The sequence below is a fragment of the Lutjanus erythropterus genome, chromosome 6, assembly GCF_056507025.1.
Source record: "Lutjanus erythropterus isolate fLutEry1 chromosome 6, fLutEry1.hap2, whole genome shotgun sequence".
NCBI classification, from domain to species: domain Eukaryota; kingdom Metazoa; phylum Chordata; class Actinopteri; order Lutjaniformes; family Lutjanidae; genus Lutjanus; species Lutjanus erythropterus.
Window position 1 is genome coordinate 16,281,011 of NC_139322.1, and position 18,489 is coordinate 16,299,499.

General features: G+C 39.4%; 1 protein-coding gene across 5 annotated transcripts in view; it reads left to right on the plus strand.

Annotated features, from left to right (window-relative positions):
- The first annotated feature begins 6,467 nt into the window (after positions 1-6,467).
- Positions 6,468-18,489, plus strand: part of LOC146325091 (dedicator of cytokinesis protein 3-like) — an 80,225-nt gene continuing 68,203 nt past the window's right edge. For 4 of the 5 annotated variants that reach the window (XM_084720890.1, XM_084720891.1, XM_084720892.1 and 1 more), the window contains exon 1: positions 6,468-7,515. In XM_084720890.1, coding sequence (XP_084577016.1) covers positions 7,479-7,515 — 37 coding nt within the window. In that variant the 5' untranslated portion in view covers positions 6,468-7,478. The remainder of the gene's footprint in view (positions 7,516-18,489) is intronic. The other variant, XM_084720893.1, reaches the window with a different exon arrangement.

Sequence of the window (18,489 nt, forward strand, 5' to 3'; positions counted from 1 at the left end):
ATGGAGAATATCAAGTTCTATGCAGATGATACAATCTTTTATATACATTGTTCTTCTCTAAATCAGCCCTGCCGAGATTCCTTACGACTTAAAATCTGTACTGAAGTTGATCAGTCTTATCAATATCTGGGTCTTACTTTTAAACCTCAGGAGGAACAGGTGACACAATCTTCCTTTCTTCAATCAGAATAAAGTGGGTTTTTTTTCTCTCGTCTTTGCCCGACTCTGGAGACATCCTGTACTCTCATGCTGCTCAGTCCACCTCACTAGCAACAACAACAACAACAGAACTACTCACTACTACTACTACTGTTTACGAATGTATCCCACTAAAGCTGCCTCAGTATATTATATCTCTTCTCAAATTGAAAATCACTACTCGCCAGAGCAGACTCCAGGACTGGCGAGCTCTTTATACCACGTGAGTAAATACTGAACTGGAACTGCCTTCTGGTACTTGGCACTGTGTAAACCCAATGAATTACAAAGGACTTTAAATTCATCCAATTGGACCAGACTTTCAAGTTTAAAACTTCATAATTTTCATTTTTTTTTTTAGAAATGTCTGTGATAGTTTCTGATGTTGTTTGTGTATTTGCTGTGTGTCTTAACTCTGTTCTGTTTCTCCTGCTGTACTCAGGTTTCTCATGCAAAACACATCTACCTCAACAAATAAAGATTATGATAGTATATTAACTTTATTAACAGTGACTGCATTTATAGGCACACTCATCTTCCGCTGTTATTCCAAATAGTCTGATGAAGGAAGAGATTAAACACGCTTCAACCAACCCACATAGGAAAGCAGGCCTGTCCAGTGCTCTCAAGGGAAAGATAATCCTGTCACAGGAGAGACTTTAGTCCAAAGTATATTGGAGCAAATGGGCTACAAACTTTATGGCAACAAACTTTATTCAGTGACTAATGTTTCGACACCAGATGTGTTTGTGAGTCAAACAGAACAGAGACTCATTTTCTTTAATAACCTCACCTTAGATGCTCATTCAGCACAGGCTGGAAAAACAGGGAGGGTCCAAAACACTGTTGAGACGGGGTTAACACTCACACAGTAATAAATGGATCAACAAGTAGGTATGAAATATAATAAATTATTATCAAAAGGCAGAAATGTTTAGAATACCACCCTTGTAATAAGAGATTCTTCAGAAAAATGTGAAAACTACTGTATAAACATTTGAAAAAAGGGACTTCAGCCTGTATCAAGCAATATGACATAATCACAAGTACTTTAAGGCTTGTCCTTGTGTGTTGTGCTGCGATTTAAAGATTGCAGTAGGTCATATTGCAATATTGATACAATTTCAATTAATTGTTCAGCCATAGTTGTAGGACATACATCATTATGTTGGCGTATGCACACCTGCATGTAAAAGGGAATACTAGTAAAACATTTATTTTCAGTAGCCATATCAACAGCTTAGCTGGAATATCATCTTTTACAGAACAATTGCAAAAACTGTAATATTTTGTGCAGGTAAATGTAGTCACAAGTGTGTAAGGCAAGGCAAAAAATTGTAATTTACTCATCAGTAAAGTTAATTTTGGTAAATTATTCTATTTCTAGTGAGATGAGATGACAGTTTCCTCGGCAGCTCGTAAGTAGACTATATATTTCTAGTAAACTATGCAGAAAACTGCAAGGGAAAGTTTTCATTTGCATTATGAATGAGCAGCAACGGAATTTAGATAATTAATTAGTTATACTATACACTTTTTGCATGTGAATAATCGCATCTTTATTTCTAGTAACATGCCTTACATCTTGCAAGAAGCATCATTACTCAGGTCTCCTGATTGTTGAATTGTGCATGCAGGGATTTGCCACTAAATTTGCCTGTGGCCTCCCCCACAGTTAATAATAGAACACATTAAAATGGTCACAGGCGCCACATTAAAAAGGATCAAATAAGTCCTCTAAATAGTGTGCATGTGCATGCATGTGTGTGTGTCCATGTGTACAGACAGCGATTATGTGTGCAGGGAGCAGAGGGTGCATGAAATGTATGATCCTGAGGAGTGTAAAGGAATAAGAACGTGTGTGTTTGTGTGAAGGCAGGTGATGGATGAGTCGGTCAGACATGCTTCTTATTACCTCCTTGGCTGGCTCTTATTGTCTGCTGGCTTTGGGAGTGTTGAAACAGATAGCAGCTCTCACTATATTAGGCAATCCCTGTTTGCAGTGGACCTGTGTCTCATCCTCACAGTGCTGCTGCTGCTGCTGCTGCTGCAGCACCAGAGCTAAATGTAGCCACGGCTCTTCATGAGCTGAACAAGTAAAATATAGTCAGAAAAACGATGAGTGCATGAAGCATTTTTCAAGTCTTCTATCGTTTTAAATGTCAGGTTTTTACCATCTGCATGCTGTAGTGTCACTTGAGCACATTTCAGCAAGTATTATGGCAGCTTATAATTTGTTATATATTCTTTTTTCTCTAATGTTTATTAGCTGGGATGCATATTTAGCTTGTAAAACGCCCCACACTCCTCCAGCTTTATGTATGTGATTGGAACACCGCCCACAGTGTTCCACTTGAAGTAATAGACAGATGGGAGTCAGTCACAGCGTCGCTATGATGGAGAGAAATTACCCTGCTGAATACTGCCCTCCCTCCCACACTACATCAAACTCACTGGACGCTCAATATTCACCAAATCACTCTATTTTTCTGCTCATGATTGCCTTGTCTATAGGACAAGACAGCTTAGTGCACAGAAATGATTGAGAAATGGGTGAGATGCTGTATGACAAAGCTCTTTTTGGGATGAATGCTGTGTGTTTGTCTGGTTTAAAACATCAACTCATAGAAATGTGTTGTCTTCCCGCAGCATGTGGATGTTTAAATGTTCAAATAAAGGTCTTGGCAAGACAGTTTGGCAGCATTTTCCAGACAATAACTGTGTATATATGAAGTCTTCTGCCCTTCAGCCATACTGAAATAATGAGATGATCATATTGGTGGATTTGTGGAGACTTTTAACTCCACACGTTTCAAGGTTCTGAGCAAAGTAATATGCGTAGTGATCATCGTTACTCCACCGAGTCTTTTTAACAGCAGTGACTCACTTAATGATAAACCGGTGTGACATAAACTCAATCCACATGTCGGTACTGTGCACGTCTTAATTGAATTCATTGCATCACATGTACGTCATTACAATTTAAGTCAATGAGCTTCCTGACTGTTTTCTCTAAATTGGAACACATGGTGGGTATTTGGGTAAGTGGATTACGGTATTTTATTTGATCCAGTATATTTGAATTGGCCTTTTAAGCAATCAAATGATTCGAAGTGAAACAATTCACATGCTGCTTTTTACAGCCAATGTGCGAATGTAACTTAAATAATGTGAGACCATCCCCAACTTTCTCAGTTGCATATAACAGCCTGTGCCTCATTTCTATGTAAAGGACTCAGGAAAAATCTAAAGAATGTGGTGTTTACCGATTAACGCTAATTCAACTAATCTCTGAATTCTGCATGACCTTGCAACTTTGACCAAACTCCATAACTTTTCTGCCATTTTTAACAAATTATTGTTGTTTCCTGCAAGTTCCACCAATCATAGCTGTCCCCCGCGCAAATGTCATACATCAGTATCTCAATGAACCAACTCAGTGTTTTATTATTTATTTATTTATTTATTTATTTTTATTTTTTTTGCGGATACTGAAAGGAACACAACGTTTGTCTTTGGTGTTGAATTTATCAGCGCCCTGTCCATTTTTATAATTTAGATTTTTGTGCTTGCTGTTTCGTCTGAGTTTGAGCTCCACAAATAATTTACTTCTTTGTGGAATACTGCCTGGGTGCACTTCTTCATCTACAAATGAAGCATATTTTGTTGGAACTTTTGTGATCCTGAGCCTTTTTGGTGAGGTTACTTTGGGGGTTTTCGCATCAGGAACCTGGGTGTGGATCCGAGCACGCTTGACCCCCAAGTCCAGTTTAGTTCATGAGGACTCGACTATGGTCCACATCAGGTGCAAACGTGAACTGTTTTATACTCGGGCTCACCCTAAACCAGGCTTTTGTACTCAGGCACAGTGTCTGACTGTGTTGCTTTTGATTTTTCCCACAAATTCGTTGCAAAATATGCCTAAAATCTTTGCAAAATGCATCGTAATTTTTTTTTTTAGAAAGGCTGCCATGAAAATCATTCATTTTAGGCTGCAACTATCCCCAAAAAAGCCTGTGAAATCCTGAAGGGACTTACAGGTTCCCAAGTGCCATGCCTCTCCTCAACTCCCCCTACAGCGTCAACAGTGCACAACACTTACAAACATTAGTTTGGAAAAGGAGTCAACAAATGGCACCCAGCGCGACAACAAGCCTAACTTATATGTTTTATTTTTATTTATGGTTTCTTTGATAAGGACAGATATACTTTACATAGACAAGTGTCATATAGTTTGTAGTGAAAGCTAATTTTCAACACCTGTTCCTGTGAGGTAGAAAGATGCTGAACTGAATACAGCAAAATATCATAAAACTAAGTAAACACTCAGTACAGCAAAAACTAAAGCGTACATTTAAAAACTAGACATGAGTTCATGTTTGTTACTGAATTAAGGATTTGTGAACTTTCTTAAAAATGGGATGAATTTTGCAGCAAATTTCAAGTGATCATGTAGTGAGTTCCAAGACTTAAGCTTAGGCAGCTTTTTCTGCCAAAGGAGCAGCAAGGAGTTTAACAAAAGCGAACTTTTCAATTGCCACTTGAAGCTGCTCTGGTGGATTTGCTCTTTAGTTTCTTTTTTTTATTCTTTTTTTCTTTAGTATTCACAGAGAGGCTGAGGAGCAGGTCCATTTAAAAACAAGCTTTACATAATGAAGATCAATTAAGTTTGCAAAACTTTAAATCTTGTCTTTAATGAAAATATGTCGGTGATGGTACCTTTTTTGCCTTTTGTCCAAGATTTTGAAGGCCCGATTATAAATTTTAATTAAAGACTTGCTGGCCTGAGAGCAGGCAGTCAAACCATGGGACCATAAGTGGGAACAATATTGAATTTAGTAACAGCAGGGCGCAGTCAAATTTCACAGAATTTCATATCCATTTTCATATCTTAAAACAGCTCAGGGTAGCCTTAATGGTCTTTCTAGCATTTCATCAGACTTTTAAAATTTAACTGAGAGTCTAAAATGATCACAACTTCATCATTCCACCTCTTTTTCTTGTTCAGCGGGTTCAGCTTTACTTACCTCATCGGTCAACATGATGCTGGTCAGTCAAGTTCATTTCACATCACTGTTTTGGCCGATGCTTGCCAATGCCTGCGGAGTGAGCGTGGGCAAAACGATGCTGACTGTAGGATGTTCTGAAAATTCCACAACGTGCCGTTAAGTAGATAAATGTTCACGCGTGGAAATAAAATGTACAGATAAGATAATTTGACACAATAAATATAATATAAAAAATACTTAAGTCCAGGGCCTGAATTCACCACTTGATATGAATTAAGTTACATCTACAGAGTCAGCTGATTATTTTCTCAATTAATCGATCAGTTATTTGGTCCATAAAATGGTGAAAAATGTTGATCAAAGCTCAAGATAATGTCCTCAAATGTCCTGTTTTGTCTACAACTCAAAAATATTCAGTTTACTGTCAAAGAGGAGTAAATAAACCAGAGAATATTCACATTTGAGAGGGTGAGATCGGAGAAGTTTGACATTTATTTAATTAAAAAAATTACTCTGGTTAATCAAAACAGTTGCCAATTAATTGAACAGCTGACGACTAATCAATTAACCGTTGCAGCCCTATAATAACTCAAAACGATTAATTAATTATCAAAATAGGTGCAGATTAGCTTAATAGTTGGTTAATAGTAGATTGTTTCAGCTCTGTGTTTTATGTTTGTTGTCAGGTTTATTAATTTGTCCAGCTGTTTGTTCCTTCCTTCCTGCGCAATTCATTGATTTATTGATTAATTTAAAGACAAAAAATATTGAAATCTTCACCCAGCGAAGGTTTTGTCACGAGAGGCTATGATTTAAAATTGTAATCCCACTAATCATCCTCATTTTTACTAAACATATCTGTAATCTTATGTCTTCTTTATCTGTAATAGTAACGGAGTACAGTTACCTTTTTTAATGTGTCCCAGTTACTTAATCTCATTACATGTAATCTGTTACTTCCGAAACCTGTTACTTAGTGCACGTTTCCTTCTTATATCAAAAGATTTAGAGTAGGCTGTGAGTTACGAGGGAAAATGCAAAATATGTTACAATTGTTCCCGATCTCCCCTACTTAGGTACAGTACTTGAGTAAATGTACTTTGTTACATTCCACCACTGGTCACAGGTGAATAAATAACACTAAACTTCAGAGCCCATCATTTATTTCATGTGAACAGCGTCTATAAATCAGCCTCTGGTGGTGTGATGGAGGTCTGATGGGAAACCCACAGTTTGCCAAACCCATCAATCAAACTCAAACGGGTAAAAGCGGCCCGTTAGGAGTCAGTTGCATCTCATCTGTGTGGGAGCATGACTGCACTATGACAAAGCATCGCCGGTAGTGGGTCTGTTTCTTTGAAATGACTCAACCAGGAGGTGCTTCCCCACATGGGTCTGGCCTGATCCGTAACACCGGGAGCTACTTTATGGCTAAACAGCCCCCCAAAAGCGACACATTCAATCACAAACGGCAGGCTGCCAGCCAGCATCCAGCATCCTAGAAGGCAGGAAGGAGGGAGACAGAAAAAAAAAAAATGCAGTTTGTGTTTGTGATGGATGCAACTGCCATGCAGAGAGAGAGGGAGAGGGCGCATATATTTGCAAATGCTTGACACATCAGTGTTGACAAAACGAGTCATGTGACGACCATGAAGATGGCGCAGCTTATGGTATATTGCAGTTTTCTCAGTGTTTTCTCGCAGCGGCTCGACAGTTCGGACCAAATATCGCGACCTATTACCTCCTAATTACCGACACGCGCGCCGAGCAGCTGATTGTGGACCTGAGCGCGGAAGAAAAAAATAAAAAAAAGAGGAAAAAAAGAGCAGAAAAACAAAGAAATTAAATAAATAAGCTTCGAGGAAAAGAAATCTCTCCGCTCCTCTTGAAATGCGGCTGCGGTAACACCTTTTGTGGGGAGAGGAGAGCAGAAAACCGCTCACCGTGTGCGTGAGAGAGCTTGCGTGCCTGTGCGTGCGTGTGTGTTTGCGTGTGTGTGTGTGTGTGTGTGCGTTACATTAGGTGGACACGGAGACTGCATCAGACTGGAGAGACACACACACACACGCCGGGACATAATAGAGCGGAGATATTGAGGCTTTGATGGTCCTTCCTCCCCCTCTTTTGCACACACAAGCGTCAGTCGAGACATGTAGTCCCGTGTACGAGCAGCCGGGACCGTTTGTAGCCTTCAGCTCTCATTTTTCAGCAGCATCATCTCACGATATCGACATAATGTGGCTGGCTCTACCGGAGGGAAAATAACCAATTATGTGGATACCTACAGAAGAGGAGAAAATCGGAGTTGGTGAGTCAATTTAACGCTTGATATTGTGAATTTACAACGTTTGCTTCTTGTTTTTTTAAAATTGACTTTAATGGTGCGTTGTGATTGTGCGAGAAACACCCAGTTTTATCCATCGCTACACCCCGCATAGGCTTAACCAGCCCATTTCTCTGTTGTTTTGCCCATTACACCCAGTGAAAAACACACACACTTATAATGGCTGATATACAAGGCCAGTGACTGCATAGAAAGGGAAATTGCGTGGGAAGATACAGCTCACAACACCACCTTTAAGATGCAATCGCAGGGATACGCACAACCACAGGCGGTGCTTAAATCACACTTGTGGTTTTCTTAAAAAAATAAATAAATGCGTCAATGTACTGTAGCGTTTTAGCCTTTTCTTCTTATGAGCATATCTGGAGGTGGGGGAGATGAGGGGAAGAGCAGAAGTGGGGGGAGAAAAAAAAAAAACGCGATTCGTGTTGAAACCACGAGGGGGCATCGTGACTGCGTCCCTCCAACAGGTGTAGGCTGGAGTGAAAGCTGGAGGAGTCTACCTGTAGACTGAAAACTGCCTTAATGCTGCTGCAGCTGCAATGACAGGGACTGCTGCTGCTGCTGCACAACACTGTGCTGCACAGCAGTTTCATCTCATTTAGCATTTTTTTTTATCCCAGCATGTGTTTGCACTTTGACCCCTGAGAGAAAGAGAGGTGAAAGTGTCCAGATGAGTCTTTGACGAAAAAAAAAAGCAAATGCAAACTGATTTATATACATTTAAGAAGAATAAATAACGCCACAGGTAGTCGTACGGTCACTATAAAGTGGTTTCTGAAGCCCGCAGCCTTGGTAAAAGTGTCTATAGCGTGTGATTATACTATAGAGGGTTTTCATTAGGGGGAATGAGTCATGTCCAGATGCTCTACAGCTTCTTACTTGCAGGGCTACTCATGCTGGCTCGCACATGATAGCCTACTCCCCCGCCACACACACACACACACGCCCACACATATACACTTTATGTTTGCAGGCGTTACATTTGTCATGATCGTTTCATAAAGACTGCAGGATGACAGCCCCCGATGGCAATCCAGCACCACAATATCAGCACTTCTAGTGTCTGTACAGTCATCTTATCGCGTTTAATCCATCCATCCACCCATTTATCCATCGTAGATTCACTGCAGGTGTTATTCAAGCTCAGATAGTGTGTATTATGTGGGGCTTAAAAGGGGGGGAGGGAGGTAGAAAAGAGGGAGTTGAGTGTGGTGAAGCAACAGTTCGGCGCAGCCTCCTCCGCATCAGAGTGACCTGGCGCTGTCCACGGTGCTGAAATCTTGTGGATGACGCTGTCCACGGTGCTGAAATGCGGGGAGGCAGCAGAGCCGCTGTGTACCTACACAGTACATACTGTACCGTGTACAAGCAGCCCAAATTACTCTGGTCGATTCCCACCCATCCTCCTCCCTCCAACCCTCTAACGTGTTGACATGCGAGGCTCAGTATTTCTCCAGCATCCTTCTACATGAAGCCCACGCTGCTGCTGCTGCTGCTGCTGCTGCTGCTGGCCTGCTACAGTACAGCCCCATACATGCATGCTCTGTTATCACTTCTTCTGCTGCCTTATCTGTGGAATTAGTGGCACCATTTTGCACATTTCCCAATCTGCTTTGCTTATTTTTTCTCTGGCACTTAAAGCCTGACCGATATTATCAACCAGATACTGCCCTATCCCAGCTAGAGATTTTGTAATACCATATTTTTTGTCTCGATGCTGATTCTGATGCCTGAACGTTACAGATAATTCAGTATTGAGTTCCAAATACCAGTGGATTAATATATATTTTATTTTTAACAGCTGTATGCTACTAACCCTGTATGGATGTAATACGATGGCTATGGTTGTATGGTCTGGCTCACATTAAACTCCTTGTAAAACATGAAAAAATATATACATACAGAGAATGAATGCCATCGAACATGACTTCACCATCCTGGAAAAAAAACACATACTGCTGGGAAGAAGCAGGGTCCTGTTTCTGCGTTAATAAATTATGTGATATTATTGCTGGTATTTTCCACTGGTATCAGTGTTAGAACAACCCTCATCACATCAGTATATATGCTGTCTGATAGGAAAACTTTTTTTAATAAAACATAATGCATATTATTTTTATTATCTATCTTTATAGGCAGCATTTTATTTAATTTTTTCTTAATTCAGGTTTTATTCAGCTCACTGTTTCAGTGCCCTGGTGTCATTTAAGTTAAGTTCAATGTTTGACTGTAAAATATCCTGCCTCCATTTTCTATCTTTTTCCCAAGTGTTTGAGGCCTCACTGTAAAAAAAAATGTGTGTTTATATTCGGTATTCTCTATATTATGTAAGGAATAATATACAGTGAGCAGGTTGTTATTGTGAAATAAACCCCAACAGGGTGGTGAAGGGGTTTGGGTTGGGTATTGTTTGAGTTTTTTTCCAATATGATACTAAAACAAAACCTTTAAAACACTAACAGTTAGAGTACAGTAAAATTAAACACTACTAGCTTGGTATTTTAACTGTGTTTGTTGTAGCTTCTAGCTAAAGGTGGGCTACCTGTAGAGTGACTGTTGTGGTAATATTATCAAGTGGTTTGGTGATGCGTCAGTAACATCAGCACCAGATGGCAACTGTTTAAATGGACAGGTCAGGCATGTGGCACTGAAATGAGGCATTGTAATCTGCGTTGTGATTTAGTCCAGTGGGTATTGGTTGCATAGGAACCGGTGCCATATTGTCAACTTATTTTGGTTCCTATCCCTCCTGCTCACTGTACATTATCCCGCTTATTACATGGGTACTTACTTAAAAGAATCAATAATTTGTCACAAAATATCGATTTAAAAATTATTCTATTCATTCAAAAATTATTTTATTGCTCCTTCAGAGTCTATGATCATAACTGTGTCCATAGCAACAGTCTTTTATTCGGAGCAAAGGTCTCCTTCTCTGAAATAACAGACCTTAGATTGCTGAAACTGACCAATCAGAATCAAGTATTTAACAAAGCTTTATAATAGATTTTGTGTGAAGAATATTGACCAATATATCAATACCAGATTTTTTGAACTCCCTAATATCAGTATCGACACTGGCCCTTAAAATCCATTATTGGTCAGGATCAAGTTACACCAATGTGTAACTGAGCCGGCCTTCCTTTTCTCCACTGTCATCTTAATGGGCTCCGTCTAAGCAGGAAACAGTTGGAGACCACCTCATGAAACCCTAATGCTTTTCTTAGAAACACTGCTGCCTATTCATTATGTTGTTCTTGGTTGTGTTTATGCAGGAAATAATATTAGTTTGTAAATCACTTGTAGAGTGGCAGCAGAGGCCTGGATTGAACCGACATACTGTGGTGCTGCCCAGCTCTTTTCCTCTCCGGAATAGCAACTGATGATTAGTTTAATCACCAATTAATCTATAATTGCTTGTTTTGTTCCTCGATTAATAAGTAGTCTGTAAAATGTCAAAAGCACCTCCAAAGTAAATTCCTATCATGCAATTAAAATACAAAAATATAAACTATTGGTGAGGATTTAACATGTAAATATTTGAGATGAAAAGTATCAAAGAGATTTATTGGCAGAAAATGGCAGAAATGGAATATGATACTCATAAGTTTGTTTTCATTGGTGTATAATCAGCTGAAAATAAGAAATTGGTGGGGAGGCTGCCATATTGTACTGCCATATTTCTCCTAGAATAGACGGGTCATTTAATTTCTAATATATTATCAAATTTATAAGCATTAATTCACTAATTGATCCTCAGTCCAGTCTTCTTGAAACTGTTTGATCTTGCAAGTTGAACTTTAATTCTCTTATTTTCAAAGTGAGTCACTGCTGAATTTCTCTCATAAGCTGCAAAATTGAAAGAATTTAATTACACTTTTATTGGACAGAGCTCTGACTGTAAGTCAGTACCTGCCCACATGAGACAGAGTGTTAATGAATCAGCTGGCTTCATCTGTGGCCACATGGACGGGGCTCAGACACAAACTACTGTAGCAGTACACGAAATAATCGAGCAAACGAGGCCACCATTATCTGAAACGGACAGCTCCAGGATCAAACGTGTTCACGACAGAACAAAAGACAGAGCTAATGTTCAGCTGAGAGAGGGATTAGAGAGATTAATGTAGGCCAAAGTAACATTTCTTTGTGATTTTAGTTGTGATTTTAACCCCTAATCTCATCCGCAGTGGAAAGTTGCTCAGCCTCATTTTGGGGAACGTTTCTTTGATTCATCACAGGCAATAGATCACGAAGTTCATTAGTACAATAACATTATGAAAAAGGCAGTGAGCAGTGAGTCCAGAAAAGCTGAGGTTGAGAAAAAAGGGTTTTCAGCTAACTTGGTAAACTTGGTAACTTTTAGACTGGATACAATGCACCATTTTCACACTGTGGCCATTTTCCTCTGACGTCACATTCAGCGTCTGAAGCTCAAATTTCATACCGCCGTGTTCCAGGACACAAGTTGTATTGATACAGAGAGTTCAACAAATTGTTATAATTTTATTGCTTCCCGATTGATCAGCAGCTGAAAAGACAATGGCTCGTAAAAATGTAAATATGTTTATACGATAATAAACACAATACTTCAGTCAAAATTAGCTGTGACTATCTCTAGGTAGCTTTAGCAGGATGTGTCTCTCATACTTTATCAAGATGTGTACTTGCCTCTTTGGCTTGGTACACCTTAATACATTTAAATAAGTGATTTAAAAGTAGCTTGACCACGCCAAATTTTAAATTCCACTGGAGTCAAATACTGGTCTAGCAGTTACTACTACTATGCTAAGCTAACATTAGCTTTTTAGCAGGACTAGTTTTGCTATTTTTATTTTCCATGACTGGATTTCGCTTCTACCTTATTTATGTGGGATAATGAACTAAATGACCAAGATTCAATGAAATTGGTATATCTATTTCAGTCAGGGGGCTTCAGTCAAGGTTAGCTGTGGTTATCTCTAACTAGCTTTAGCAGGATTTACCTCTCTGGCTTTAGCTAGCCATGTAGCTGACTGTTTGGTGTATTTTTTTTGGCTGCGTTTTGTTTTAACTTCACATACTGTTTCTTTAGAAATATGCATGTCTATGGCATAAACAAGTTATATGGCAAAATAAAAGTCAGATTTTGGCTTAACTGAATTGTGAGTAAATATGTAGTTTATGCATTTTGGTTTTGTAGAGCATTATAGTTTCCTGACCCTGAAGTAACACGTACAATAAATTCAGTTCAGTGCTTTTTGCCATGTCAACACAGTTGACAGGACAGGCCTTAGTGTAGCTCTTAAAAAACAGGCAAAACACACACACATAAGAAAATAAAATATACAAAATAAGAACAACAAAAACAGTAGCTTCTACTTTCTAAATATACGTTTTGTGGTAGTCATGTACACGGTCATTTAAAAGTGCTTTGTAATAAGGTCATCTCACAGCTCACAGACCCCTGCAGCTAGATTTCTGTGACATGATTTGGGATCATATATGGTCAAATGCTCCTCTGCCTCCTCTGTGGCAGAAATCCCTAGGTTAGCAAGACTTCGGCGCAGTAATGTCTCTGAGTAAGTGAGTGTGCATTCAAGTCGTGCTCAACAACATGACTCAGTGGGCGAAGCCCAAAGAGCGTTGTGTAATTTTAAACTTAGCCAGATCTGGGACAGGACTACTCGAGCCAGGAAAGCAGGACCTTCATGGTCTGCATGCTCACATTGCATTACTGAAATGGTTGAAGCAGCTCAGCTCCAGTTGTACCAGTCATGACTGAAACTGGAATTCAAAGGAAATCCAAGAAGAGGAAGCTCTTCTCAGCGCTGCAGTTTGGATGGACACAGTGTCCTCTCTAATAAATTGTCTCTCAGTACGCTGGTGCCATTAGCACTCAGTTGTTTTGAAAAAAAGCTGATAATTTATAAGCCATAATAGTGTTTACTGTTGTACTGGCAGGTTTTTGATGACACCTCCGCTTTCCCTGCACAATATTTCTCCCCTGAGGGCCGTTGAGCGGTTTGGTACTGTATGTGTCTCTCACTGATTCTGAGACAAGGTCATCAGGTCATGCATGTCACGTTTTAAGCTTTTCTATATTACATGTAGAGGGAAAACATTCTTCAAGACATGGCAGCATGCAATAATATTTTTACTGGAAGATGTTAGTAGTCTCACTTCATCTGTTGTAAAAGAACAATATTTTAGCAATTCATAGCTTACATACTGGATTTGGCTTCATCATCAAACTGTGCAGGAGGAAAGTGAAGAGTAGATGAGGGAAACAGGTTAAAGGTCACCCTCAAACACACGGTTTTAAGTACACAGCACAGGCTACTATTTAGGTTGTAGTGAACACATAACGTCACGAGATTTGTGTTTCTTCTCAGTGGCTTTGGTGTCAAGAAGTGAAGGAAATACTGTGACTTGCACACGTTCAAAACTCTGAATGTGTCACAGTTAACACTATGCAAGTGTGTGCCTGCGATGCAAGACGAACGTCTCAACATAGATGCTACAACTCTCTGTTTTAACACCACGGAGAGCTCTGCATTGCTTATTAGGTGCTGTTATAGAAAATCAACTCCAGCTTCTGTTCTCACTTCACGCCGACACAGAAACTGGGTTCCTAAGAGGCTGTTTTCAGGCAATAAAAACTTTTGGTAGATTTGTGAAAAATAAATGGAAATAGCACAGCACGCTGTGTGCTTTGAGTTTAGTAGTAACTATCTTCTTTATGACTATGAACCTGTTTTACTCTTTAAATCTAAAGCATTTTAAGTAACCACTGTTTTTTACTTTATAATGTAAACTGCGTGGTGATTGATTGTAGATCTGCTTAGTTATCTTGGTTGGACTACACTTCATTTCAAATGTTGTACTTCTCATTTATTTTACCATAATAGTTAATGTGTAGAGGCACGAGGCAGCACAGACACTATTAATCAATCAACTGTAAATCCACTATATGTACTACAGAAGAGTTATGTTATAAATAAGGTGAGTTCAAGGTAGGGGTGGGCGATCTGGCCAAAGTATAAGGAAAGGCAAGACAAGTTTGTTCATTTAATGCATTTCAGACACAAAGTCAATTCAAAGTGCTTAACATAAGAATAAACATAGAAAAAAGTGAAAGAAACAATATAAGATTTGAAAAAACAACACTAGAATTATAGTAGATTTAAAAGATTATATTAAGAAGTGCAGGTATAACAATGTAACATGGCAGTGGGAAAAGTGTAATATCATTGTCTATTTAATTGCAATCACAATTTGGTATATGTGTGTTTTTATGTGCATGGAGGCACACATACACTAAAGGTAGAACATATGGGTTAGATCATTTATGTTAATTGTTTTGAGAAAGGGGCAGGTGATATATTTTCCTTTCCCTGCTCCTTTATTTGACCATGTAATGTTAATTGTGTTGTTTCAGATTGTAGCTTACGATTGAAAAAATAAATAATTAAACAAAAATTAAATATCAATCTTCACAGTTTCTGTAGTTTTTGGAAGAATGATTCAGCTATTTGCCAAGCCTTGTTTTTGGTCTTTATTCAGATAATCATCTCTTTGCTGCCATCAACATTTTCGCTTTGCTTTAACAGCAACTGAAAGTCACGACCAGATTACTCAGAAGAATCCCGTCCCAGTCATGTCGCTGTAAAGTTGGCACTTTGGGGAACTTATTATCTATAGTGTAAGAGCTCCTCAGACCTTTGATGAATTCAAGGCTGGTACTCTGTGGTGCCAGAGTTGGGGGGTGGGGGGGTGGGGGATATAAACTCTGACAACCCAGAACCCCAAATTGAGCGAGCCCCCCTGCAGAGTCTGGACCAAAGTGTGTTTTCTGCTCTTTATATTTAGGTTTCACTTCTACTTCTTACTGAAATGTTCTGAAACAAGGATTGGATTAAACCCACAAAACCCCAAACAAATAAAATATTCTTAAAAAATAGAATACTTTAACTGTTATATTATGTGAGAGCAGCTGGGAGATTAAAATATGTGTTTTTTAATCTTTGCCAGCAAAATTTCCTCCAGTAGATGAGTGGGCAAATTATAAGACTGCCTTTAAAAAGCAGGGTCACACCCTCAACCAGAAGTTTCAATCTCAGATATGTTTGATAGTTAAAGACATAGATAGGTGGTGATGGGCACACCTCCTGTTTGGAGAAACAGTAGGAGTCCCAGTGTAGGAAGCTATGTTCTGCTGTGGACAGGGTCAGCAACAAAATGGATTTTAACCACCCAACAAAAGTCCCACAGAAAAAAATTCATATCAGTTTAAGTGTATGCTATATTTAGAATATTTTCACTGCTTTGCCTTGCTGCCCAGACAACCTTTTCTGATGGGAAAATGCCATTATATAAGCCAAATATCAGTCTCTGCAAAGCAGCCAATCTCCTTTGTAAAAACCAGTAATTTTAGCTTGCAGGACTCAGGAGTTGCTGGAGCCTCAATCAATTAGTTTGTTTGTGTTATGGTGTGATTTTCATGTTGTAAAAGTTCAGATTCACCAAAGTCACACAATAACACATTCACTCCTGAATCCTGCAAGATAAAATTACTGATATTGTCTGGTTTCTTTACTCCTTTATGACAGTAAACTGAATTTATTTGGGTTGTAAGCCAAACAAAAACATTTGAGGACGTCATCTTGGCCTTTTGGAAACATTGCTTGACATTTTTCACCATTTTCTGCCATTTCATAGACCAAACAACTAATTAATAATCATAATCATAATAATCAACAGATTAATCGACTATGAAAATAATTGTCAGTTGCAGCCCTATGGCCAAGCACCATCTACTGCAGGTAATACAGTGACTGTAGATGAATACCTCATACAACCCCACTTCAAAAAATACGAACTATTCCTTTAATAAGTAAACGAATCTAGGTGGTGTTTTAGTTATGTTATGGATGAGTAGACATATATATGTGTCAGAAAGAACAATGGAGGTGATTTGAGAGCAGAGTGGAGGACAGCAGGAGTCTCCTCCTGTGCTCAAACACCATAATTCCTCCTGGTTACACAATAGCAGCCATAAGATGCCATGTGGACTATGAATGCAACTAAATAGAGGGACAGTCTGGACTGATATACTGTTGCTGAGTAGAAATGTTTGCTTTTGCCAACATTTTCTCCTGCCTGTCCCGTCAGTCCTTCCAACATCCTACGTTCAACATGTTGAAGTCTAAAGATGAATTTTGTTGGTTGTGCTTTGAGGATATGCTAATGCTCTGTAGCTTTTAGGCACAATGAAAGAGTGTTTACACAGCTTGGAGGTTTTGTGAGGGAGGACTATGAAAATATGAGCCTGTGTGATGCTCCCATCTCTCTCTGGAACATGACAATCTCATCTCGTTCTGACGTGGCCTCCGCTAAAGAGTTTTGAAATGGTGTGAGTGCAGGTTTTGCAATTCAAATGACGGAGAGGCCATTAAAGAATAGGACTCTCAAATAGGAAATACTTAGCCCCGGCTGGAAAAGGGCCCGAGGCAGACTGAAAAAGGTGACAAGGAGGCTCTTTAAGTCTATCCATCTCTCTCCCTCTAATGCATGCCCAGTATGCTTGAGTTGAACTCCAGTGCCATGCAGCATCCATAAGCTTGCCATTTTAAAATGCCTAGATACCCTCAGCAGTTACAGTGAAGAAAGAAAGCCCTCCGGTTTGTAGATGATCTGTTGCCATAGTTACCCGAGCACAGGAACTGAGCACTTGTTACCCTCAAACAGGCAACGGAGCCGAGCCCAAGCCCCTCCTTCTCTTCCTCCCCCTCACTGGGTCCCCTGGCTAGTTCATTAGCATAATGATTCACACCAAACTCTCCTTGAAGGGCCACCGTTTGTAGGTTTTTAAAATCGTCAGTGGAGCCCTGTCATTAAACAAGTCTGCCTTCACTGAGGCTTTAGCGCTGTATGTTACATGGCTCGTGGTGCAGAGCTGCACGGATAAAAAAAAAAAGGCTCCAGATGATCAAGACGTTTCTGTGTGTGCAGACTTAAAAAATAAGAGTTCCAAAAGAGTTCTTCCTGAAGGGCTAAGGTTCTATCCAGAACCATTTGAAGAAAGAGTTAATCAAGGGTTGTTTGTAAGACTAAAACTTACATTAAGAACCCTTTTTTATCCAAAGAACCCTCTTTGGAAGAGTTTATCAAGGATTGTTGAAATACTTAAAAAACTCTTTTGTCAAGAGTTCTTTGTACCATAATGTAAAAGGGTTCTAGGTAGAAACCCCAGGTGGCTTCTACATGAACAGAACCCATGCAATATGGAAGGGTTCTCCATACAATCCCCTGGGTGCGTTCTAGAAAAAAAAAAAACTTGGTTTATGGAAAGGTAAATGAAACCCTTGGAATATAGAAAGGATCTCGGTAGAACCCCCTGGTTAGGTTCTAGATAAAACCCTGAGGGTTGTTGTTAGAACCCTCTAGGTGGGTTCTAGATAAAACCTTTGGAATACAAAAGATTTCCATTGTAGAACCCCTTGGTTCGGTTCTAGATACAATCCTTGGGATAGAAAAGGGCTCTCTGTAGAACCTGCTGGGTGGGTTCTTGATAAAACCCTTGGAATATAAAAGATGTACTGGTAGAATCCCTTGATTGGCTTCTACATAAAATACTTAAAGATTCTTGGTAAAAACCCCCAAGATGGGTTCTTCTTAGCATGCATTGAAGGTGGGCAGAATTTGGTTAGAACCCTCAGAAAGGGTTCTGGATGAAACCATTACACCATAAAAGGGTTCTCCTTTAGAACATCTCATAGGTGGTTCTGGGTGAATCCTTTCACAGGTGGTTTTATGTATAACTTTTTCTGTTGCCTTCTAGGTTGAACCCTCTGAAAGGGTTCCGAGTGGAACAGTTATCACGGGTTCATACCAGGACTTGAAAAGGGTTCTTGTGTGGGGACAAGCCAAAGACCCATTTGTGGTTCTTGCTGG